The 25957-nt window shown below is 40.3% G+C and overlaps 2 protein-coding genes across 2 annotated transcripts in view; both read right to left on the reverse strand.

The window, feature by feature from the left end:
* The window catches only part of eif3ba (eukaryotic translation initiation factor 3, subunit Ba), a 9779-nt gene extending 675 nt beyond the window's left edge, over nucleotides 1-9104 (reverse strand). Inside the window, exons 1-18 of the mRNA XM_060897240.1 lie at nucleotides 8889-9104; nucleotides 7169-7361; nucleotides 6516-6635; nucleotides 6225-6282; nucleotides 3897-4025; nucleotides 3612-3769; nucleotides 3222-3353; nucleotides 3070-3136; nucleotides 2469-2515; nucleotides 2148-2358; nucleotides 1979-2051; nucleotides 1473-1595; nucleotides 1299-1377; nucleotides 1021-1159; nucleotides 776-901; nucleotides 596-673; nucleotides 398-506; nucleotides 1-22 (exon numbers count right to left, since the gene is read on the reverse strand). The exon at nucleotides 1-22 is cut by the window's left edge and continues 91 nt beyond it. Coding sequence (XP_060753223.1) covers nucleotides 1-22; nucleotides 398-506; nucleotides 596-673; nucleotides 776-901; nucleotides 1021-1159; nucleotides 1299-1377; nucleotides 1473-1595; nucleotides 1979-2051; nucleotides 2148-2358; nucleotides 2469-2515; nucleotides 3070-3136; nucleotides 3222-3353; nucleotides 3612-3769; nucleotides 3897-4025; nucleotides 6225-6282; nucleotides 6516-6635; nucleotides 7169-7361; nucleotides 8889-8991 — 1967 coding nt within the window. The 5' untranslated portion in view covers nucleotides 8992-9104. The remainder of the gene's footprint in view (nucleotides 23-397; nucleotides 507-595; nucleotides 674-775; nucleotides 902-1020; nucleotides 1160-1298; nucleotides 1378-1472; nucleotides 1596-1978; nucleotides 2052-2147; nucleotides 2359-2468; nucleotides 2516-3069; nucleotides 3137-3221; nucleotides 3354-3611; nucleotides 3770-3896; nucleotides 4026-6224; nucleotides 6283-6515; nucleotides 6636-7168; nucleotides 7362-8888) is intronic.
* Nucleotides 9105-11671: 2567 nt separating this feature from the next.
* The window catches only part of gna12a (guanine nucleotide binding protein (G protein) alpha 12a), a 37750-nt gene continuing 23464 nt past the window's right edge, over nucleotides 11672-25957 (reverse strand). The window contains exons 3-4 of the mRNA XM_060897051.1: nucleotides 15235-15285; nucleotides 11672-14626 (exon numbers count right to left, since the gene is read on the reverse strand). Of these exons, the coding sequence (XP_060753034.1) occupies nucleotides 14057-14626; nucleotides 15235-15285 (621 nt within the window). The 3' untranslated portion in view covers nucleotides 11672-14056. The remainder of the gene's footprint in view (nucleotides 14627-15234; nucleotides 15286-25957) is intronic.

Genomic DNA, 25957 nt, shown 5'->3' on the forward strand with positions numbered 1-25957 from the left:
TCCAGTTCATCGGTGTCCACACCTTTCAAGAGGACAAATGTAAGGTCAAGTAGGGATATGTTAAAATACTCCAAAGCACCTAAATATCATGCATTATGTTACTTTTTTCTAAATCCTTTAGCCTAAATGTATCCGCAGGCATATCTGAGAACCCGAAAGCCACTCAGTTTTAATACAAAGCACTTTCTAAATTCAGAATGTGGCATTATTACGGTTGAATTAGTGTGTGTGTGTTTCCAGAATACAGTTGTTATAAATATAGCTCATGAAAATGGCAAGGATGTGCTAAAAATCACGCTGCAACCTCCTCCTATTTCTCTCTCTGCTTGTGAAATATAAAAATAGATGCTGACAAGTGGGACTTTTGGGATGCAGCCATAATCCCTAGTGAACGCACCTCCTCTGAGCTCAAGGCGGAGAGGTCTCTGCTCCTGATACATCTTCATGGCAGCCTCGCGGTACTTGCGGTAGTCCTCCATCATTGAGCGTCTCTTGTCTACCAGTTCCTGCACAGCACGAGGAAGACGATTCGGTCAGCTGGATTCAAACCAACACACCAACGTGACAAAACAACAGAATTATTTAAAAGCCTGACCTTTGAAGCCTTCGACTGGCTGAGTCGATCTTTCTGCTCAAAGATCTTGGAGTATTTCTTCAGGTCTTTCTTGATAGCCTGGTCAATTCAGAGAAATTACAAAATTCAGTGTTAGGTTTGGAAGATGATTAAATTCTTTTTTTTTTTTATAATTAAAATCATATTCCAGGTTGGCATCACCTTTATCTCCTCCTGGGAGAGGAGAGAAGGAGGACGAGGCCGCCACAGCAGCTGGCAGAAACGGTCCTTGTTGTTTTTCTGCAGCAGTCGCCCTTGAAATGTCCACAGCCAGAACGCATTGTCTACCTGCATTCCCACAAATGTTTGTATTTAGTTGCAAATTACATGGGAAAATATTAGCAATGGAGATTTGCTTCCCTTCCCAATTCATCTGATCACATTAAACTCCACTCAAAACAAATTACCTTGTGGCTCCACCAAGAAACAGAGGTGACGACAAATCTACCGGTCGGGTCCCATTCCACATCAGAGGCCATGTAATGCTCAGCAATGTTCATCATGGTGCAGTCTGAAGTGTCCACAAATGCCAGAGCGCCGTTCATGCTGTCAGCAAGAAACAATTAAAGTCAGCAGGCGAGAAAAAAATAAATAACATAAATAAATAAACCTCTTTTCAGTAGCTAGTGATTTTTTAATGCTCAGGGATTGTAGACCTAAGGTGTAATTACACACAAGTACCAACCTCCTCAATCCAGCCAAGACCAAGAACTGGCCCTGAGGGCTCCAGAAGATGCTGTTGGCCTGCTGTTTGTCAAACGTTTCTGGAAAAAAATACAAGATGTTTTGTTTTTTCCCCCCTGTTAAATGCACTTCAGGAAACTTGTGTTGTCACAGACATTAACGCGAATACACTCACTGATCAGGTCGATTTTGCCGTTGCTCTTCACGTGGTAAAAGGAGGCATTGATCCTGGGGGATTCTCCATGCAGCACTGCAAACCTGCTCCCATTAGGCTCCCAAGCAAAGGCAATGATGCCCTCTGTAACCGACAAGAAACATAAGAGTCAGGATTTAGAGCTCTCTACAATCCGTTACATGTAGAGTAGAGAAGGAAATCTCCACGTAGTGGGAAAAGAACCTTGTTTAAATTATATATCTCAGTAAATAGGCTCTAAATCTGTATACTTCATTCTTCAGACATCCTGAAAATTGAACACAGTTGAGAAAAGCTTGAGATTTTGCAAAATTTCCAGCAGATTTTAGCTGAGACGTCTCGCATGATGTCAACACACATTCTGTTCACATGCAGAGAGCAACATCTCTATTCTATCTGTCTATAAACACAATAATATTTTCTCATCCATCTCAATATGCTAAAGAATTCCTTCAAGCGATGAAACTAAAATCCTCCCATCTTGTTACCTTTCATCTCCACAACGTCCACGGGAACCTGCTTCTCTCTCATGCGGAAGATCTCAAAATTTGTGACAATTCCCTAAAGAGAAAACGGCAGAGTGACTGATGTTACATGACTTGTCTGAGGTAAAGAATCGCATCGTCAGTCCCGACCCCGAGCCTCGTCCCTGCGTACCTGTGTTCCTTTAGGAGTCCTGTCCACCTTGACGCAAAGATAATCGCCGTTCTTCTGCCAGTGGAGTTTGCAGTCCACCACGTTGAACAGGTTACGCACTCGGATCTCGTTCCTGGATGGAAGCTGCATGAGGGTGACTCTCGCTGGGATGTCTTTGTCCTCAGGAACCCAGAAGGCAATGATGTTATCACCGGGAGACCAGGAGAAGTCTCTGTCGAAGGGAAAATCAGGTCAGTTACACAAAAACGGTCCAATACTATAACGGTACTAGAACACGGACTGAACACATCATGTAATAGTTTATTTCCTGATTTAACTTACTTAATTCCGTTTATCTTCAAACTCTTCTTATCCAAAAGACCCATCGACTAAAAGGAAAGCAAAACATTCAGACGTGTCAGAATCGACTGTAACAAGGAAAATGACATCTAAAGGGAAAATAAATGACATCAGATAAAAAAGACAAGTTTGTAGTTTAGCTTGTAGGCAAGAGGAGAAAGAAAGAAAGAAAGAAAGAAAGAAAGAAAGAAAGAAAGAAAGAAAGAAAGAAAGAAAAGAAAGAAAAAGAAAGAAAGAAAAGAAAAAGAAAGAAAGAAAGAAAAGAAAAAAGAGAAAGAAAGAAAGATTAAAAGAAAGAAAGAAAGAAAGAAAGAAAGAAAGAAAGAAAAAGAAAGAAAAGAAAAAAGAGAAAAAGATTGAAAGAAAGAAAGAAAGAAAAGAAAAAAGGGAAAGAAAGATTGAAAGAAAGAAAGAAAGAAAAGAAAGAATGAAAAGAAAAAGACTGAAAATAAAGACAGAAAATAAATAAAAAGGAAAGGGGAGAGAGAGAGGGAGAGAGAGAGAGAGAGAGAGAGAGAGAGAGAGAGCGAGAGCGAGAGAGAGAGAGAGAGAGCGAGCGAGAGAGAGAGAGGGAGAATCTTACCGGTGTCTCGTAGATGCTGAGGGTGTCCTGAGTCATTCTAGCAAAGAACTTCCCATCCGGACTCCACCTGAAGATTTCATGTAAAACGCCGTCATTAGAATTAAACAGAAATCTGCGTTATACGTCAGGGCAGAAAATGGACTTGTACTGACTTGAAGATTGGCCAGTGGGCAGAGCTCTCACAGTGAAAACCTCTCTTCTTCTGGCCGGTCAGAACGTCCCAGATAATGATGGCCTGCGGGTCGTCTTTCGTGTCCATCAGGGGACTAAATGTAACCACATACCTGCAAAAAAATATAAATAAAATAAATAAATAAATAAATCGTGCCTTAGGGAGGATGCACCAAGCCGTTTTAATTACAGTCTAAGAACGCCTCCCGGAGACTTCACGGTACGCTGACACGAGGACGGACATTAAACCCTGACGTCCGATCGACGTCAGCGATCGGCCGCGAGTGTACGACGTCCTCGGAGGTGCGACTGAGTATATATTCAGTTAATATCGTACTCGTTTCCTCTATTCATAAGGCGGCTACACAAACCTCTCACAAGGGGAGAAGTCGATAAGCTGCACTCCCTGATGGCTGAACCTCTGAATCTGTTTGAACTTCTCTCCACCCCACAGAGCAATGCCTCTCTGATGAAACGTGGCCAGGTAAGTGCCTTTAGGAGACCAGCGCACGTACGTTTCTGTCCAGCGCTGAAAGAGACACACAATCACTATATATATATATATGTACACACACAACATATATAAAAACACTCTTAACACTGATGTGTGTTATAAAAGGAGGAAAAAAAAGAAAAGAAAAGAAAACGTTTCTCACCGCTCTCTCCTCAACCTCAATGGGTTCCTTGACGTCGTTGGAAAAGATGCCAGTTTTCTCACCGGAATCGTAGATCACGCTGTACTGATCTCGGCAGTCAGGGTCCTCCAACCAGTGGCGCAGATTTCCCTGTGTGGCAACAAACGTTACACAGAATTAAACCTTTAGCTGTGAGTGAGAAACATTAGTGAAGTATTAGAGACTCACTTGGGGTGAAATGCTACACTGTGGAACACACAACACAAATGTTTCCTCCACCTTGATCAAAGGCGTCTCGTCACACAAACGTGTTCATCACGCTGTCGTGTTGTTTATAGGGATTCTATTAGCTGAACTGTGAGGAAAACTACCAATGAAAAAAAACGGTCATGTGGAGCATGATGAGATATGCAGCATGGTACGGAACCAGAGACTAACGGTACCGGTGGTGTGAGCTCGGTGATTCCCGTGACCGTGGTCACAGCTTTAACTCAAGTCTTCACTCTTTTACAACATATTCTACAGGCTTCTGACTATAAAAAAAGCAACATTACAGCTCAGTCAGTTGGTTGGAGACGTTTTAACGAGCACGGTGGAGGCGTTAGGTCAGGAACGCTGCGTTTATTAACCTCGGATGTTAAATTAGCCGGCCGAATTGAACCTTAAATGGTAATGAGAGACTTTCTACAAACGTTCAGCTTTAATAGAGCAAAAACCTTTCGAAATGTAGCAAATCTACATCACCGTCCCAGGAGGAGGTCAAAGCTAAAAACAGAAACAACTTCTGTGGGAAAAATGCCACCGTGTTTTCTGAACAAATCCCTTTACTGTTCTGAAGGACATAAAACTCTGTGCTGTTTCTTTCTGAACAAGCCAGGCTGTAACATTAGCTTGAATCTTCTCTCTAGATGCTACATTTTATTTTGGCTAATTAGCAAACAAAACATTGACAGACAGACACTAGATAGACAAAATTCAGGAACACATTTAATAGACCTTTCGAGGGTTAATAAAGAGGTGTTTTTTTAATGACTGCTGAGATTTGCTTGAATGATATCATGCAAAAAATGAAGAGAAGGAATTTACTTCAATAATCCAATCTAATACAGTGATGCCTCGAGATACGAGCGCTTTGACATACGAATTTTTTGAGACACAAGCTGTGATTCGACCAAATTTTTGCCTTTAGATACGAGCAAATTTTTGAGATACGAGCATCCGAGCCGCCGAAACAAAGATCCCCAACAACCACGTGTGCTCTGTTTCCCCTGCCTCAGCTTCCCGCGTCTCACTCGGTTAAAGCCGCCTTTCCACTGCACACGACAAACGACGGCCATTAAACCAGAAGTCATTCATTTCCTATGGAGAGTCGCAAAGGCGCTGCGTGAGGTGCCGGCCATCATTTTTTAACGGATCCAACGCTTAAAACGTTGAAAAAAGTTAAAAAACATTTTTTACTTGTGCACCGCATCTGATATGCCGACCGGACAGGTTTTTATTAAAACGACCGGCAGATGTTAGTGAGGAAAGAGTGACAAAAAAGGCAAAAACAAGTGAAGAGAAAAGCGATGAAGAAAATTAAGCAAAATTAATGTAAAGAAAACAGAAATTGTAGCAATTAAGTTCAGTTAAGAGAATTTCAGTTAAGTTCGTTAATTTTAGTGAAGTTTAGTTAAGTTCCATTTAAGTGTAAAGTAGCATTAAGAGTGTACAGTAGTGAGTAAGTGAACGAAAGTGAAAGTGTAATTCCTCCTAACTCCTCCGCCTGTTTACTCCTCCCTCAACCTCCGTGCGCATCTTCCGTAAAGTAAAACCGGTTTATTTTTTTAACATTCTTTTATTACTGTATGTTTTTATACAATATTTGTCATTTATAAATACAGGTACTGTACATTTTTCTAATTCAAAACACAAACAAAACAACTGGAGTGGAATTTTGCGAGCTGGAACGGATTAATGGGATTTCAATTCATTTAAATGGGGAAAATTGCTTTGAGATACGAGCAATTTGAGATACGAGCAAAGTCACAGAACGAATTAAACTCGTATCTCGAGGTATTGCTGTACTATGAACAAGCCTTTTATATTTTTATCACATCTACATTACAGCACAGTGAAAGTCTTTCTTCACATATCACATTGGAGGTTGGGGTCAGAGCACAGGGTCAGCTATGATACAGCACCCCTGGACCGGAGAGTGTTAAGGGCCTTGATCAAGGGCCCAACAGTGACAGCTTAACCATTTGAGCCACCATTGCCACTACTGAGTCTACTGCACTTGGCATTTTTACAACATAATCTGTTTTTCTACAAACAGGGATGTTGCACTTCTGTATATAAAATACTCACAAAATCTTTGAAGGGCTGTTTCTCAGGTGGTTCCCATTCATCACTGATCGTCATGTACCTGGAGCAAGGGGGTGGGGTTGGGGGGGAACAAAAAAAAACACTCATTATCTCAATATGGTGTTAGTTCACATCCCTGTGAACAATTCAGGATCATTTCAAGTTAAAATCTTTTTTTCCTGTCATTCTGAATTACAGTTTAATGACTTTTTGATGACATCATGCACACATGATCTGGGAGAAAGATGTAATAATAACTTCTCATCGTGTTATGTGCACTGAAACGGAGCGTACTTGTCGAAGTCGGTAAACAGGTTGACGCGGAAGGTATGTTGTTTATCCAACTTGTAGCCATCGGCGCTCTTCACCGCTTCGTGTGCGTGACTCGGGACGGAGTATTCCAGAAAAATGTACCTGAGAACGACAATGAGCCATGTTAAAATATAAATAAATAAATAAATAAACACACATGCTACAGGGAAAATTTGTCTAAGGCAGAAATAAATAACGTGGAAGTTTTAGCAAATCATCGCAATCTTATTTGTACAGCCATTTTATTAACAAACGGTCACGATGCAGCATGACGGCAGAACAGACAGGAGCCTTAGAGCTTTTATATGATAAAACATTGAGAAGTTTTTTTTTTCTTAAATGATAGATTTCAACTTCTGAACTGATAATCTGACATTTTTCCGCTATTAATATCTTTACACACCTTTTGACCCTTGTTGTTATTTGTGATAATGAAGAAATATCTAAACATTTAGTGACAGTAAGAAATCTTGTAAAAATGTATCCTAAAAATATATTAAGGTGCGCTCGAGTGTACATCTTTGACTTGGTTTTTTTTTTGTGAGCCCCGATGATGGTCACCACTGATTCATTACTCCGTCTACATCCTGATTTCTGTATCTGTGTTTCTGACACACACACACACACTTATTTACCCTTTGGTCTTCCCATCTGCTTCTGGATAGAACTCGTTGGTGATTTTGCCAAACTTGGAGAAGATCTTGTGGATGACGTTCTTTAGTTTCTCCAGACGATCAGGTCCTACCTGAGGAACGTTGTCGACGACGATGACAGAGTCGATGCCGTCTGCCTCTTGAGGTTGCTCTCTCAGGACGTCTCCCAGGAGCTCTGCATTTAGGAGGTGCACAAAGAGAGATATTAGTGATATTAGTCACTGACCGCCACCGTTCCCCAACGACCTGACCAATCCCCACCGTTCCCCAACAACATGACCAATCCCCACTGTTCCCCAACAACCTGAATAATCCCCACCGTTCCCAAAAAAAAAAAACCAATCATTTAAAGAACTCAATTATAATTTATTCTACTCTTCAGATTAAACTTTATTCAATTCTATTTTATAACATTCGAACTGGAACTCGGGGGCACGGTGGCTTAGTGGTTAGCACGTTCGCCTCACACCTCCAGGGTTGGGGGTTCGATTCCCGCCTCCGCCTTGTGTGTGTGGAGTTTGCATGTTCTCCCCGTGCCTCGGGGGTTTCCTCCGGGTACTCCGGTTTCCTCCCCCGGTCCAAAGACATGCAAGGTAGGTTGATTGGCATCTCTGGAAAATTGTCCGTAGTGTGTGATTGCGTGAGTGAATGAGAGTGTGTGTGCCCTGTGATGGGATGGCACTCCGTCCAGGGTGTATCCTGCCTTGATGCCCGATGACCCGAGGTAGTTTGGATAAGCGTTAGAAAATGAATGAACGAATGAATGAACTGGAACTCTTCCTTTCCTTTGCATCAACAGGACCGTGATGTACGAAATAATATGAACCTTTGGGGTTTAAAACAAAAACACGCCCAACAGATCCAGCAGGCCATGTGGAGCATGTTCATGACAGATAACAACTTACTCATGGTCACTTTCACAGCACAGTGCCACTTTATACACTATATACACACCATACTGCACATGGACACTTTAAGGACAATCTTTAAAAACCATACACATTTATGTTTATGTATATACATTATTTTTCCACTTATATTTTTATATATTTTTTTTTATTCATCTTCTTTTGGTTTATTTTTTATCCTAAATTCCATTCCATTTTTTATGCTTATACACCTGACAAATGCAAAAAAGCATTTCACTGCATGTCTTACCCTGTATGTGACAAATAAAATTTGATTTGATTGAACTCACTCACTGACCGCTCTATCAGGCTTAATAACATAGCACACAAACACCAGTCAGTGTTACATCCCGCTAAACACAACAGTTAGTTAGTTTAGTTCAGGAAACCATGTTAGTGAAGCAGCGCTAACAGCTAGAGTAAGTCACAGGGTGTAGGGCTGTATCCCAAACCGCTCTGTGTTCCCTACACTAAGTGCACTACACACAGCGGGACAGAACGCCCCGCCCCCTTATGTAGGGCGCTACGTAACTAACAATGCGTTATTTAGGACGCGGCCAACGGCCTGAATACATGAAAATGGCTGCGTTAGCTAGATAGCTAACTAGATAGCCAGATATATACAAAGCTCATCAACGGACACATGTGACAAAGTGAGAACCAGGTCATGAGATAAATAAATAACGACGCATAATAATAAACTGCATTTAATCTCCATTTGTGATCTGATCCGCCCGCGCTCGCTCGCGATGGGGCCTGAATAAAGCCGGTGGTTTTGTGAAGAGACTTTTTACCCTGATCACTGACGTCATCCACAAAGTCCTCTGGGTCACTGAATGAAGGCTCCTCGCCTTCATCGAACTCTACTTCAGCCTCCATTTCTTCCGTGCCTCTCATCGAGGTGAATTAACGTGCACCGCTAATTTTAACGAGCTCTGCTACAGGAGCTTTTCACGCAGGTCCACGTGCGCTACAGCCGGCTAACCACCTAGCGAAAAGAAAAGGACCGAACCATGTGTGTGAAAGGGACTTCACCAGCCATAAACAGCAACAAAAACTCGCATTTCGTATGAAGTTATAAATCGCAATGTATATAAATGATTACGTATAACACAACCTTATTAAGTAGTTCAATAATAAATCATATCATTGTTGATTTAAGATTATGCTTGTCGAAATCCTATGAGTACACCCCCCTATTTTGTGTGATCTTGGTTTTTCCCAGAAAAGGCTTACTTCCTGTGCGTCTGTAAAGCGCGCGACGCAGCCGCATATTCTACGATATAGATACCATATACATGGGCGTTCTCTGGGTAAGAAGCGTGTACATGTAACTAAAGATCCGTGCATATGAGCGGAAGTCGTTAAGAGCGATGTGCTTTGGAGAGAAATGACGGATAATAAAAGCTGGGTGAATATTTTATAGAATAAAAGTGCTGAGGATGACTACAACTAGACGGTTCTCAGCTTTATGTCAATTCCATTATTATAAATTACAGAATCAGAAAGCTCTTTATTACCAGGTATGTTTTCACATACGAGGAATTTGTCGTAGTACAGAACCTATTAATAATAATGATAATAATAATAACAACAATAATAATACTATAATAATAACAACTACAATAATAATAATAATAATAATAATAATAATAATAATAATAATAAGCTTTTATACAGCTCTTTCAAGCCAACATAATAATAATAGCATTTTTATTATTATTATTATTATTATTATTATTATTATTATTATTATTATTATTATTATGTTGTTGTTGTTATTATTAGTAGTAGTAGTAGTATCATTATACTGTACTGTTTATTAACAGGTACCAAAAATTAAAAATGGACCTAAGAATTATTTTTTAAATATTGTTCATAATACAGAAGAGTAGAGTTTTTTTAATCTTTTCTAGCTTTTTACTAATTTCTTTAAATATAGCTAATGCCAATAAAGGATATTTCCCCCCCTAATGTTAGACATGTTAGAGGTTTTCCACCAGATGGCGTATTTCTCCCTTCTTCAAACACTTCCATTAACAGGACATGTATAACAGACTAAAAGTTCATCATGTAAAAAAGGGTCCTTTCTCCTTCACCTCCTGAAAGCACAGATTATTATCATTCTAGTCAGCTGAATTCTCTGGCAGATCTTCAACACCAGCTGCTGATAACACCGATGGCTGATTAACCAAATATCAAGAGTTCAGTATAAACCAGGAGGAAATGCAAGGAGTCATGAGTATTAATTCATGGAAACAAGCCAGACTCAACATGAAGAAAGAGGTCATTGTGTACCGACATCCAACATCATATCAGTCATTTATGGAGTATTTTGGTGTAGTGACAATACCAAGGGTATTTAAAAGAGACCGAGGTTGCCAGATCTTTGAGCCCAAAAAAAAAATCAGCAGCAAATGCAAAGTTTAAATGAACCTGTTTAATGTAGAGATGTTAATGTTATATCCAGAGGGGAAAAAACAATAAACGAATCATTGGCTAGACATCCTTCAGGGAAAGGGGTGTGGATTGTTATAGGTTGGGGTTAGTATCAGGGGATGGTAATAATGACGTGCTTGCATGCTTTGTGTTGTTTTGTGTGGAATATAACTTCATACTGTACTTTATGCCAATTTATTAAACATAAGGAATCCCTGAGGTGAGTTGAAGACTGCAGACAAGAGGAGGGTATAGAAGGGCGTCTGTGTCTCCAAATCGAACTTGTACATAGTTTGGATTTCTCCTTAAAGTGATCCACAGGAAATGCAGGGGCTCTTGGGAAAACTCACATATCACTATAAGTCATAAAACTAGAAATATTCCTCCTTTATCTCAAACGTAGTCAATCAACAACGATAAAAACTGTACTCCCGTGTAATGGAAATTTCCATGGGGCCAATTTTCATGCTTGGAAACGTAACTGCATGCTGAATTTATCACATGACAGATAATTCACCTCAAACAGCTTTGTCTTTGTGTTGTTTATGACTAATGCTCGATAACTGTAGTAACTGCAGGTTTAATCTCCCCTCTTAGGGATTATTTACACCCCAAAATAATGCTTACATGTTGCTCTAAGCTTCCTGTTACATGTTAAACGGTGTACGGTGCAGCGTTCAGACCCTGACAAACAGCTTTGAACGTGGGACAATAATGAAAGCAATCTTATGATCAGTTATTTATTTGACAGCGCTGTTAAATTCTCACACCTGATTGGTCAGAAAGTGTTGATTCGTCGTCTGTAGCACTACGGATATGACCAGGGGTCCGAGTGTCAAACAATCGGGTGTTAATGTGCTAAATCTAATACGTTCTAAATAAATAAACAAGTAAATGACTTCTGAGCAAGTGAACATATATTGAATTGATCAAGTATTCAATATAATTATAGGATTAAGCTAATTTATTGAGCAGAAATTTTTACTCATTTCAAATTTTGTTATTCTAATCTAATCTAATCTAATCTAATCTAGTCTAGTCTAGTCTAGTATAGTTTTGACAGAGATTAAACCTTAACAAAAAACATGTGTGTATACTGGAAAGACATAAGTGTGTGTACTGGAAAGACTCTTACAAATGGCATTATTTATTTATTTTTTACTGAATTTATACAGTTCTTATATACAGCATTACAGTTAATCTGAAACCTTAACATTTTTTACAGTCACAAGAGGAATACAAAAAAAAAAAAGGAAACATTTAAAAAAATCACACTGTAAAAGTACAGTTCTGAAAGCACTCATGAGGCCGAGGAAGTTGAACTGATAAGCAGTGAAAGCCATTACTGAATATTTACCAGAGCGGATTGTCTTCGTTTCAGTTCAGACAAGAGAAATGATCAGCAGACTGAACTTCCTTCCTGGCTTTAAAAGATGTAGCTTTTTTGTATGTTTTTTTTTTTTTGGTCCACTGGCTCGTTTGGTTTTTATTATTTTCATGATTTTTTATTTATTTATTTTTTTAATTACACGTTATTCTCTCTGTGGAACGACAGGACCGTGTTTGACGTCTTATAATTTTCCGGACCGTGTTTGACGTCTTTCGTATTGTGTCGAAAGTTTATCGAAGTATACATTAGGACTCGTTAAGTAGCACAGTTCTCTAGATGTTGAGGTAAAAACGAAGCGTTGATGTGTGAGCTGTTTACTTTGGGAAGATATGGAAAAAAAACATTTCTCCAACATGAAGCATCAGGACCCCTCCTGGATGGTCAGAGAACATTTTATCAGGGGCAGATGGACTACTGCTGATTTCTGAACAAGAAGTCGGATGTAGTGTTTGTCAAGCTCGTACTCGCAAGTCTCGGACAAGCTGACGAGAATCTTCTCTGTATGTGTCGTCGTCCTCGCTCAGGAGCCGAAGTAACTCTCGGTCAGAACAACGAGGGAAGAGATTATCGTTATATAACAACCACTGCAGGACTAACTAACTAATTAACTGATTAACAAACTAAGTAACTATGCAGCAAAGCAACACCTGGGTGTTAAAGACTTCTTTGGAGGAGTGGATCTGTTTCAGCAGAGCACATGAGTCAGCAGATGGAAAAAAAATAAAAAAATCAGGCATGGAAAAAAGTAAATCCCGCTGCATTACTGATTTCTCAACGTTTGCAAATCCCCCTGAGGGTTCAGAGCATTCAGGCGGTGGGGGAGCTCTGAAACTCTGCCGCTCAAATGAGATCAGTGTTGTTTTCCATCAGGAGCTGTGGGAGAAACTCTTCACCTCCTCCGAGATCAGACGCTTTTCCCCTCCGATCCTGCTTGGACCGGTTCCTCCCCCGGATTAGTCGCAGTAATAACACGGCACTAACCATCCAAAGAAAAAAAAAAACCTAACAGAAAACATCCCAAAATATAAAGTACGCAAACGTAGTGCAGAAAATTTGAAAGACATTATCACCAGTGTCTTAATCATCTAAAGTTAGTGACGTTTGAAGGAAAAAAAAAACAGACACGTACTGTATATTAACCAGTGATCTGACACTAACTATCAAAAGTACTTGGAAGTTTTATAAGTGGTAAAAATTGTTAAAGTGTCTAAAAAAGCAAAATCATATCATGTGTACAAAATATTCATTTATGCTTTTGTACAAATCTCCAGTTTCGTCTCAGAGTTCACGTTAGGTTTGGATCCGAAACTGCAGTAATGTGGAAAAATCAAGGGCTCAAACTGAAACGTTAGTGCAGAAGACCTTCTTTTTTTTTTAAAGATTGGGCTTTTTTTTTGTACACGCTTGTTAAAGAACAGTTCGAAACAGAAGTGCTTGATGTTTGACATGAAATATATTCGTGAAGAGATGTTTAAACTTTGTTTATAAAAACCAAACAAACAACAAAACACTTTTTTTCCCCATTACAGCCGTTTTAAAACCAGGATAAAGAGCGCTGTCAGGCGGCTGCGTCGAATCCCAGGCCGTCTTTTATTAATGAGGCCTTATCTATTCCAGAGGAAGACGCTTTACTCAGATCAGCTGTGGTTAGGAGTTAAGAGCAGACAGGAAGTCGATAATTCATTTCTTTTTACGGTGACTAACTCCAGCGCTTTGTCTTTGTATACAGCGAGTCGACTCTGGGAGGATTCGGTGAGTGGATGCTGGGAGACCTTCCTGATCGTCTGTCTTTTTCTCCTCATGCACAAAACATTCACATCTACAGCTAGTAAATCTACACACACACACACACACACAGCTCACAAAAATATTGTTATTTTTTCTGCTCATATACAGTTTCGAAAATCCCAGTTCCCAGATGCCTCGTGTCATTACTTAGTGGTACGTAGTGGGCCAGAAGCACATGAGCAGCGTATTTTCCAATCCTCTGACAATAACTCAGTAACACATAACTGCCTACTGCATCTACGTGTCCATCTGAAAGTGGAGACGTGGTGTGCAGAAAGCGGTCTCCTTTCACAGTGGAAAGATTTACAGGCGTCACGTCGTGTCTAGTGCCGGCTGCTCTGTCAGTCACTGCAGCATGATGTCTTTGAGGTTCTCCTGCAGGATGGTGTCTTTGACGGCGTGGAAGACGAAGCGGATGTTCTCGGTGTCGATGGCCGTGGTGAAGTGGTGGAAAAGCGGTTTGCTGCGGTTGCGGCGCTTACGCTTGAAACACTGCACCAGGTAGTTCTGCACGTCATCCAGCCGCCGAGGGTCTCCGCGGAAGTCAGGGAAATGCTTACTGATGCTCACTTTGGCCACCTTTTCCATCAGCAGGTCCATCTTGTTGAGGAACAGGATTATGGAGACGTTGGAGAAGAGCTTGTTGTTGACGATGGTCTCGAAAATGTTCATGGACTCCACCAGGCGGTTGGTGTGCCGGTCCTCCATCAGGACTTGGTCGTACTCGCTGGACGAGACCATGAAGAGGATGGAGGTGATGCCGTCAAAGCATTGGAACCACTTCTGCCTCTGTGAGCGCTGACCGCCGACGTCCACCATCTTGAAAGGGATCTTTTTGATGATAAAGTCGTGCTCCACTATGCCTTTGGTGGCCTTACGGGCCAGGAGGATGTCCTGAAGACTTGGGACATAATTCTTTTTAAGGTAAAGAAAAAAAGGAGGATTTAATTCAATAATAAAATTTAATTCAGTTCACATACTTTTCAGCATTTTGGACCAATTCAGCAAGCATGAGCTGGGAATTAAGCACATTTATTAATGGATTATTGGATTTATACCATGCATTATTCTTGTTTTTAAATGGAAAGCTAACAGTCTTTCCCTCAGTAGCCTTTAAAGGATTAGCAAACAACAGTATTCTGTATTTCCTCATCAATACAAACACATTTAATAATATTTTCATCTCTCTAGCACCAAATCGCTGGACATCTAAGAAATCTTGGTGCTTCTTTATAGTCTTTTCTAAACATCACTGATCGATCATCTCAAAGTAAATGCTGGTGCTCTATTATGAGCTGCATCATGAGATCCTGCCCCAAATCAGTGATCCAGATCTTCTCCAATGAACAGAACACAGATCTACACACCACATGTGGCCATTTTGTCTAAATGTCTCCTGGTGTAACATTGTCTAACAAAAACCTGAACCAGAACCACAAAAACGTGCAGTTATAAATGTGCTGGAAAAGATCAGAAGACTTTTTATTAAAGCAGGTAAAGCAATAAAAGGTGCCGCGGCTCACCAGCTGTCCGATCCGATCCAAGTTGTCCAGGAAATACTTCACCGATTCACTCTGTAAAAAATAAAAGATGAAGCAGACGAGCTAATATTAAACAGTGATAGTTTACACACAGTTCTAGTTGGTGAAGTTAAATTTTACAGGAACAATGAACAAATAATTGGGGCATCTTAGAGAGCAGAAACGAGTTTGATATCAACACTTACTTTAAAGTTAGAAACATTTGTGTTTTTTACATTTTTTTTTTTTACTTTTTAACGAATAGTAAACAGAAATTCATACGTTTTCTACTTTCGTATGATCTTTATATTAACACCACTGTGTCAACATTTACACAACAAAACAGGAGGTTGTTTTTTTCCCTGATTCATCTTGTTTTCAGGGGGCACGGTGGCTTAGTGGTTAGCACGTTCGCCTCACACCTCCAGGGTTGGGGGTTCGATTCTCGCCCCCGCCTTGTGGGTGTGGAGTTTGCATGTTCTCCCTGTGCCTCGGGGGTTTCCTCCGGGTACTCCGGTTTCCTTCCCCGGTCCAAAGACATGCACGGTAGGTTGATTGGCATCTCTGGAAAATTGTCCGTAGTGTGTGATTGTGTGAGTGAATGAGAGTGTGTGTGTGCCCTGTGATGGGTTGGCACTCCATCCAGGGTGTATCCTGCCTTGATGCCCGATGACGCCTGAGATAGGCACAGGCTCCCCGTGACCCGAGGTAGTTCGGATAAGCGGTAGAAAATGGATGGATGGATGGATTTTGTTTTCAGTTAAAAGTTTCAGTACAAAAAAAAAACTGTTTCAGGATTTCAGCCGTATAAAACAATTTGATCCTACATCAACTTTCCAAGCGTACTTTCTGACTCTACAGATTAAACATTCTGCACATTAACCCTTGTAATTTTTGTTACTCAGCCGGTGTTGGTGGGTCTGGTGGACCCGCTGCATTTTTGGGTTTTTAATTCAACACAATCAAACATTTTATGTTAAAATACTCTACAGATGTTTACTTCATCCCAATTACAAACAACATAAACAGTATATCGTCGCTGTCGGGCGGAAACCTCGTATGTCCAAATTTGGCCAATTTCATATTTTTTCACATATCGATGCTATTGGTCAGTCCCCACGTGGGTCTGTTATTTTTACAAGTTATTAACCAATCTAAAGTCTTGAAAATAGCTTGAGCACAAATCTCATAACTCCATTGGACACTTCAACTGTCCACCTCTTCCTCACTCCACGGGAGAGCTTCACGTCATATTTCTCCTTAATAAGAGTCGCAACGAATCAACACGTCTTCTGAGGTAAATGTCTTCAAAACACTGGCCTCAAAGAAAAAAAATCTTGACCCCCGCTAGTTCTGGTGCTCGTCTGAGGACAGGAATTTAGCGCAAGACAATCCACTGCAACGCGGACTAAACCCTGTGCACTGCAGATAAGGTACGGCTTTTTTTAATTTCCTGAAAAATAACGGTTTTGGAGATACGAGGTTTCCGCCCGACAGCGACGATATGTGGTTAATATTTGCCCTTTACCTTTATTACATCACATCTTTTAATTAAAGTGCTACTCGTCTTTTGTTGTTTTTTTTTTAAATAAAATGTAATAAAAAAATAAAATCAAATTTAATCAAGTTATGAGTGGAAAAAAAATCAACAAATTTACAAGGAAGCAAAGTTTTTCAAAACTATTGATGTTTATGAATATGGGTCCCACAGACCTGAACAACATACAAGGGTTAAAAGTAAAAGATAAAAAGTACATAACCACGTTGTTATTGTCCTTTATTTGTCCAAAAGTCCCTAGATTTCTGAGATGGAAGAAAAAAAAAAGAAGAACATTAAAGTCATATTAAGCTTGTTCTAATTTTGGAATGGAAAGACTTGAACTAACAGGATGTTCGAATCTTTGTCTGAATTTCACTGAAGGTTTTCACTAAAGGAGCAGAAGGGAACCTGAACGTTTCTGCTTCTGCATGATCATTTGTTTTTGTAGCACGTTTTAAAGCTTCATACTATTGTGTCATTCTTCGTAAAGGACAGAACTGTAGCTAACCGACGGTTTAAAGACCTCTATGGCCTTGAGGCTCGCTTTATCGTTCTTCTTATGGTTCCTACAATAAAAATGAAGGGATGTAACATCCAGAATGTCTCAGCAATGTGTCACCTCTTCTAAATATAAACTCTACTGTCCTGTCAGTACTTAAATTGTGTCACACGGCTTTGAAGTTTCAACTACACGCAAATAACCAGAGTGAGAATGAACGAGACAAAGAAAATTAGTGTTGAGTTTTATTTCCTGGGTTTTTAAACATTCTATCTGTTAGACATTGTGGCCTTGGTATTTCACTGCGTATTGTCTATGAGAGCCAGCCATGTTTGTGAGTGTGTGTGTGTGTGTGTGTGTATGTCACACCCTGACCTGGTCCATATTCCCAACAGGAAACAGCTGTGTGTGAAAACAACGGATTAATGAGACAGCGCTTTCCCTCACTCACAAGCTGCAAACCCAAACCAAACACCCCACACCCCCATCGCTCTCTCTCTCTCTGTCTCTTTCTCTCTCTCTGTCTCTGTCTGTCTCCCTCTCGCTCTGTCTGTCTCTCTCTCTCTCGCTCTCTCTGCCTCACACACACACATACACACACACACACACACACACACACACGCACACACACACATGCACACACACTCACTCACACACAAAACACTGAGGCCTAGAAGAGCACAGACAGGAAATCAAGCAGATATCTGATAGTAGTGGCTGTAGCTTTTATCAATCCCCTCCTTGAAACATGCACGCAGAATAAAAACATTCTTTGGTCTCTTGCAATAATAAAAATCCAGGGCTGTCTTCGGAGGTTAATGCTGCGGCTCGGAGATCTAGCTGAGGTCGAGACCCTGTGGCATGCTGAGCGGATGTGTCCGGTACTCTGTGAGTATATGTATAAATCTGCTCCTCTCGCAAGAAAGAAAGAACCCTGAATGTTAACAGTGGTGTAAAGCACTGATGAGTCGTTATACTTTTATAATATTCTCACCAGAGAGAGAGAGAGAGAGAGAGAGAGAGAGCAAGAGAGAGAGAGAGAGAGAGAGCAAGAGAGAGAGAGAGAGAGAGAGAGAGTAGAGAGAGAGAGTAGAGAGAGAGAGAGAGAGAGAGAGAGAGAGAGTAGAGAGCAAGAGAGAGAGAGAGAGAGAGTAGAGAGAGAGAGTAGAGAGAGAGAGAGAGAGAGAGAGAGAGAGAGAGAGAGAGAGAGAGTAGAGAGAGAGAGTAGAGAGAGCGAGAGGAGAGAGAGAGAGAGAGAGAGAGAGAGTAGAGAGAGAGAGAGAGAGAGAGAGAGAGAGAGAGAGAGAGAGAGAGAGTAGAGAGAGAGAGAGAGAGAGAGAGAGAGAGAGAGAGAGAGAGTAGAGAGAGCGAGAGGAGAGAGAGAGTAGAGAGAGAGAGAGTAGAGAGAGAGAGAGAGTAGAGAGAGAGAGAGAGAGTAGAGAGAAAGAGTATAGAGAGAGAGAGAGAGAGAGAGAGAGAGAGAGAGAGAGAGAGAGAGAGAGAGAGAGAGAGAGAGAGAGAGAGAGTAGAGAGAGCGAGAGGAGAGAGAGCGAGAGGAGAGAGAGAGTAGAGAGAGAGAGAGTAGAGAGAGAGAGAGAGTAGAGAGAGAGAGAGAGAGTAGAGAGAAAGAGTATAGAGAGAGAGAGAGAGAGAGAGAGAGTAGAGAGAGAGAGAGAAAGAGAGTGTAGTACATGAAACAGTTTGTTACCTCCCCATCCCCCAAACCATATCTCAGCCCAGACAAACCCCTCTAGAAGTGTGGGAAAGCACATGACCATGGACTAATGGCCTGCAGTGTTCAGCTTTAGTGTAGCATGCTCTTGGGCCCATGGGTATTCCTCGAGTGAGAAAAAGCAAAAAATGATTAAGCGGAGCCAAGCAGAGAGCTGGTAGGAAAAGAGTTGGAGGAGACCAAAACCCCTTCCTCCCGAGCGGCGATCCATATCGCTGGAGCTTGTTTGGAAATAAACAGTGCACGGAAGGCTTTCTGAAACACGAAGCAATTAAAAGTTCCTCCTCCTTGAACAACTTGCACGCTGCAATCACAAACAAATGGAAGTTCAGCCAAAAGAGGCAAAAACCTAGAGCTCAGAGCTCTGAAAATAAAAGTAAAGAGTATTGAAACATAGATATAAGAAGCAGTGATGGTATTAACAGTGATTAACTTTGTCTCCGAGACAGTTCTAACTGTTCAGACTAACGCTATCAAAGTTTATAGACGTATTAGCTCTTAATCCTGAAAGCAGCTTAGAAACGTGCACAGATTTTAGCAGCCAGAATAATATATGAAAGAATCTCTGTCTGATTCACGAATCAATTGATGAATTCAAGAATTAGACTCCTCTCCTTAGACGCGAGCTCCTGTCTACTACTCTCTTATATGCCATAGAAAATTTCCCAAACACATGCCCTAATTTATGTAGGTGTTCAAAGATCTGTGTAACGTGTCGACTGGGAAAAATTATTTATTTCAGTGAAGCTGAGAAAAACAATTCCGATTCTCAAAGAACTTTCTCAAAATGTAAAAAAGAGGAAAGGATGGAGTTTTATTCTTTATCTTAACCTACATCCATTTTTATAACATATCGTCGCTGTCGGGCGGAAACCTCGTATGTCCAAATTTGGTCAATTTCATATTTTTTCACATATTGATGCTATTGGACACTTCAACTGTCCACCTCTTCCTCACTCCGTGAGAGAGCTTCACGTCATATTTCTCCTCAAGAAGAGTCGCAACGAATCAACACGTCTTCTGAGGTAAATGTCTTCAAAACACTGGGCTCAAAGATAAAAAATCTTGACCCCCGCTAGTTCTGGTGCTCGTCTGAGGACAGGAATTTAGCGCAAGACAATCCACTGCAACGCGGACTAAACCCTGTGCACTGCAGATAAGGTACAGCGTTTTTTTAATTTCCTGAAAAATAACGGTTTTGGAGATACGAGGATTCCGCCCTACAGCGACGATATACACTGTTCGGTCAAAAGTATGTGGACCTCTGACAATCACATCTACAGTATATGTGCTTGGGAACATCCCATAATAATCTCTTTTCTTCTGTGACGTCTTTCCACTAGATGTTGGAGCGAGTCTGTGTGGATTTGTGTTCATTCAGCTACAAGAGCATTAGTGAGATCAGACACTGATGGTGTAAGAGTGAGGAGGTCTGGGGTTCAGTCAGTGTTCAGTGGGGTTGAGTCAGAGTCAGGGCTTAGTGCAGGACACTCCAGATCTTCCACTCCAACCTTCTCACACCATGTCTTCATGGAGCTCTGTGCTTTGTGAGGGAACAGTGTCTGAGTTCCAGTGAAGGGAAACTGTAACTCTACAGCATAGATTAGTGACAAAGACATTCTAAGCAATTCAGTCTATAGTTAGTTAGATAGTTAAAGAAGTGGGTTGCTTCTTTAAAAAGCTCTTTTGAGGTAAAAATTAAGTTAAAAATGAACTCATTTCCAGCCTCAGCTGTAGGTAGTTAAGTAAACCGATATTCAAAGATTTGTTTATTTTGTATTATTTTAGTACTCTAGATAGAAATCGGATTTTTTTTTGACCCAAGGTTCCAGCCTGGACAAATAAACAAATCATTATGTTTTGCAAAAGAAATACTGAAATAAAATAAACTTAATTAAATTGTGTCTGTTTTAGACGTTCATCCAGGTCTCGAATTTTGTTTTATTTCATTTGAGCCTCTGATTCACTAAATTCCATCTTGAAACGAAATACCACTGACTATTACTTTACACATTTTATACAGTCTATCTGACTGGTATGGATTTTATTTATGTTATTACTTGTACTACTCTATTTCAGTCAGGACCAATTGAGTCAAAATAAAGACAATTCTTTGACATATATTTAAATTTTTGATTAGCAAGCTTATAAAATTGACATTTGGCGGTATGGCTCTGTTCTGAATTCCCCATCCTTTTCATGAGCTCCATGAAAGCTAGTCAGGGAACAGCAGCAGCTTCGTGGGGGGACAATCTCCCATTTAACTGGGAAAGCAGCAAGACAAAATCCCCCATTTAGAACAGAGCCTGCATCAGTGACAACAGAATGACACTGATTAAGTTAAACACAAAGTTTCAAGGAGGAGCTACAGTAGGGGAGGAGCTAGGGGAGGAGCTAGGGGAGGAGGTGGGTTGCAGCAATGCCGAGGAAACAGCCAAACAGACCGACTGAAAAAAGCATTTAAATAGGGCGCCCTGTTTGAAAGTGACCAATAGCGCTTAGGAATCAGATCAGCTGATGGGCGGGTTAGAAAATTGACATCAGCTGATAGCCGAGCTTGACTATGTGGCCTGCCTGAACTGATAAAAACGCTATATTTATGATACTTGCCATAAATCTTGATGATATTTGATCAACCACAAATTTTTATTTGGTTAAAATGTGTCACTCAAATATACAGCCCAGCAACATAATGTGAGGATGGATGGATGGATAGATGGATGGATGGATGGATAGATAGATAGATAGATAGATAGATAGATAGATAGATAGATAGATAGATAGATAAACCATAGATAGATAGATAGATAGATAGATAGATAGATAGATAGATAGATAGATAGATAAACCATAGATAGATAGATAGATAGATAGATAGATAGATAGATAGATAGATAGATAGATAAACCATAGATAGATAGATAGATAGATAGATAGATAGATAGATAGATAGATAGATAGATAGATAGATAGATACTTTATTGATCCTGGATGAAATTCAAGATTTAACCGTACACAAGAACAACAATTAGCGCTTTGGATCTCGGCCTCCGCTCTACATTTCAATTTTTACTTCGAATGCCTCCACTTCAAAATGCAAACTCTACCGTTTTCTAAAATTGAATTCTCTCTAAATTCACCATGGAGAATTTCATAAACGCAACATCTTTTAGGACGAATAATAGAGTCACTGGCTGCGACTTCAGACCGTGTTTGATATAACATTCAAAATATCTAGTCCGGAAAAACATGGCTCCGTCGAAGGCGCTGTCGGAGGGCAGTGTCTCTGCTTCTCGTCTATGTAAATGTAAATAATCCTCATGCAAAACAAACTGAGGTTGATTTCCAGCTCCCTGGAGTGAGATTAATTGTTTGGCTTGGACATAAGAGGAGAAATCCTATTAATCCCCCACAAGGAGCGTCAGCACCTTCTCCAGAACGTCCCAGCTCGCCTGGCCTACCAGTTCTGTTGATTTTACTGTAACTGCAAACTTCAGCCTTTCATTTTTATATTATGTTTTGACAAAAGCAGACCTGGATGTGTTTTATAAACAAATCTGAGTCTTACACAATTTGTGAAATATGTAAGGACATGTATCACACGAGCTGGGCTACATGTGCAACAGGAAGTTGTACTCGCTCTGCACCTGAGTATTATCTAGGAGAGATATCACAAAATGTTGAGGATGTTTGACTTTTAACTATCGTTGTGAACAGAAAAATGGTTCACTAACTAAACTCCAGAGCTTTAAGGATGCAGGATCAGTATGGAAAGGAAGTTGGGTTGGTTTTAAAGCCCAAATCTTAAGGTTTCTACTTTCCTTGTCGTTTAAGATAAAAGCTTCTTCAAGATAAATAACTATAAATCCACTGATCCAATATTGTCAGTGTGATGATCCATAAATCTAAGCGTGTTAATGCTCAGTGTAACAAAATACACTCAGGTTGTGTGGATTTGTGTGCACGAGACTTTGAAGGAGTTTATTGTGGAAAAAGAAAGCAAATGAAAGCCCAGTGCGAAATGGAGAGCGCCCATCACCATCCATCTCCACGCAGAGACAAATAAACTTTTAAAAATTGAGATTTTTCTCGTGCTTGGCCTCTGGTCTACATTTTTCCATTTAGTGTCAGTGAAAACAATAATTTTTCAGTGTTTACAAAGAATTTAAGAAAAAAACGTCAACCTGTGTACTCTCCTAGCTTTTTAACTGTTACGAATGAGTATTTGAATTATTCTTGGGTTATCTACGGACTAGGGGTGGGCGGAATGACCAAAAATCTGTTTCACGGAATAAGTTATTTTATTTCACAGTAGTAGTATATATCACGGAATAATAATTTTTCAGGTAAATCAACAAAAGGAACCTGCTTAATATATTAAACACCACTTTAACACTTTAAAAACAAAGAATAGGCTTTCTCGTCTTATTTTGTTCATTTTTCTTTTATTTAGCATTAGCAGTGAATGAGACTCTCAGTGTTTACATCAACCTCACCATAACAATAAATAGGCCTCATTTTTAGAGTTTAAAGAGAACAGACTTCATTTTTCGATGATAAAACAAGTTACTCGTGCTAGCATGGCTAACGGTTACATTCGTGTGTGACAGTTTGCAAATCACATTTGTCTGCTCTTTGTCAGCCTTTGTAAACCCGAACCACGTCCATACCACTGATGTCGCAGTGGCCTCGTTTCACAACAAGTTCATCCTCCTGCTGGGGATTGGTTTGAGGGATTTCTTTATCAGCATGCATGTCTTTCTCCATGTTTTTCTTCTTATCTACGCTTATGTGCCGCTTCTCAATCTTTCTCAGATTCAGGCGTGCTACACGTGAGGTTAACCACACCCACTAATTTAAATTTCACAGTATGCACGGAATAGAAAAACCTGTAACGGTAGGCATTTTGTTCCGCGGAAACGGAATATACCGTCATACCGCCCATCCCTACTACGGACTACTAACTTGATTGGACGAGCTTTGTTCCACCAGTGCTTCCAGCTTCAAATATGAAAGCTAATCAAGATGAAGAAGAAATAGGAAAAAGGGATGTTAATGTTACTGATGGCATCTTTAACCTGAATGTACAAATCATTGTAAGCTAGCTGCTAGCTAGGCAAATGGCTACAAAGTGGGTGTGGCTTTGTCGAATACAAAATGTCAGTTAATCGATGTACGATTTATTGTTTTTAAACTGTTGTATTTAAGCCATATCTCACTTTACTGCATTTTGCTGTGATTATCTATGTGGGATAAAAGAGCCTCCACTCCTGCTCATGAGATATTGCTGAATTCAAGCACACTATCACCAGACTTGTATGTTCACGTGATTGTTTTCATGTTTTTCTGTGCTACGTTTTTCAGAAAATAGCCGTAACATTCTGTTTCTAGAGAACAATCATGGCTGATCGACAACATTGGCTAAACACAGCTCCAATTCATTTCCTAAAAGCAAGTTGAGACTGATTTAAAGTGATGTTTAAACAGGTCAGAAAATAATGACCATCCGATGAAGTTAACTGCTAACTGCTAAGAAAATCAATCTGTAACTAATTGTAGTGCACAAACTTCTAAACTTCAGTGACTAATTCTGTTTAATATGAAGTGAGTGCTTCAGATTTTCCAACGTAGGCAGAAGGGAGTAGGGGACCATTTCAAGCGTAACTGTAGTTTAGAAGCAGAAGGCAGCTGTATAGATATCTTGATGTCTCTTGGTGTCTTAGAAGGCAAAGCAGTGCTTTGAAAGTTATGGCAATGTCTGTAAGGAACGGGGGTTTGAGGCATGTTTTGAAAGCAGCATTCACTACATCACCATGTTGCCAAGTTACTTAGATAGGTGTGGTGGTATTCCCAAAGTCCCAATGGGTGGAAGTTCCAAAACTCTGTTAGGACAGATGGAATAAAGTATTGTTAAGGGGAAACAGAAGAAATGTTCTGAGATTATGCCAGCTATTTCTCATCAAAACTTTACAGATATCTTCACACAGACGACCGCTCTCTTAGCTTTCTTAAACCGTCTTTATAAACAAAAGGTTGAGATATGTAGAATAGCCGTGGATACTCTATATTGCCAAATGTTTGAGGACACCTTATCATCACACCCATATGCGGTTGGGGAACATCCCATAATAATCTCCAAGACTTTCCACTAGATGTTGGAGTGTCTGTGTGGATTTGTGTTCATTCAGCTACGAAAGCATTAGTGAGATCAGACACTGATGGTGTAAGAGTGAGGAGGTCTGGGGTTCAGTCGGTGTTCAGTAGGGTTAAGTCAGAGTCAGTGCTCAGTGCAGGACACTTTTCTTCTACTTCTCAAACCATGTGCTATGTGCTATGTGCACAGGTTCATTGTCATGCTGGAATAGTGTTCAGTGAAGGGAAATTAGACCTACGAAGACAACTAGACAACTATATTCTTTCAAATGTGCGGCTTAAGTTTGGGGAAGAGCCGCATGTGCTCTTCAAAACCTGGCTGGATAAAGGCACCTTAGAAAGAAAACAACATAACATCATTTGCAAATCCAGACATGGCTGCTTACAGACAAAAGGAAATACAAGGGTTAAGGGTTGTAGCATTGATTCCCCTTTAATTGCAAGCTGGTTTCTGTGAACTCCTGCCAGATCAGGGACCAGAAAACTAAGTTCTGATCACAGGTGTAAGTCATAAGCTAGTGAATCATAAGCTAGTGAATCATTAACCCTGTGACCATGCAAACACCAAACCTCTCCAGCAGATCCTCATCTGCTTTCTATCGGCCAAGCCATTAAGTTGTAAGTTCAAGTTTATAAGTTCAAGAAGTATTCCTTAATTTCTCCAAAAGGCTGAGGATCATGCAGGTTTACAGTACAGCTGTGCTTTGGGATGACTCATGTGTCTGTCCGTCTTGTCCATTTTTTTTTGACTGCCTGCACTCTTCCATGACAGCTTCATTATGAAAGCCCCAGCTGGCCCTGC

Source organism: Tachysurus vachellii, chromosome 21, assembly GCF_030014155.1.
Source record: "Tachysurus vachellii isolate PV-2020 chromosome 21, HZAU_Pvac_v1, whole genome shotgun sequence".
NCBI lineage: Eukaryota > Metazoa > Chordata > Actinopteri > Siluriformes > Bagridae > Tachysurus > Tachysurus vachellii.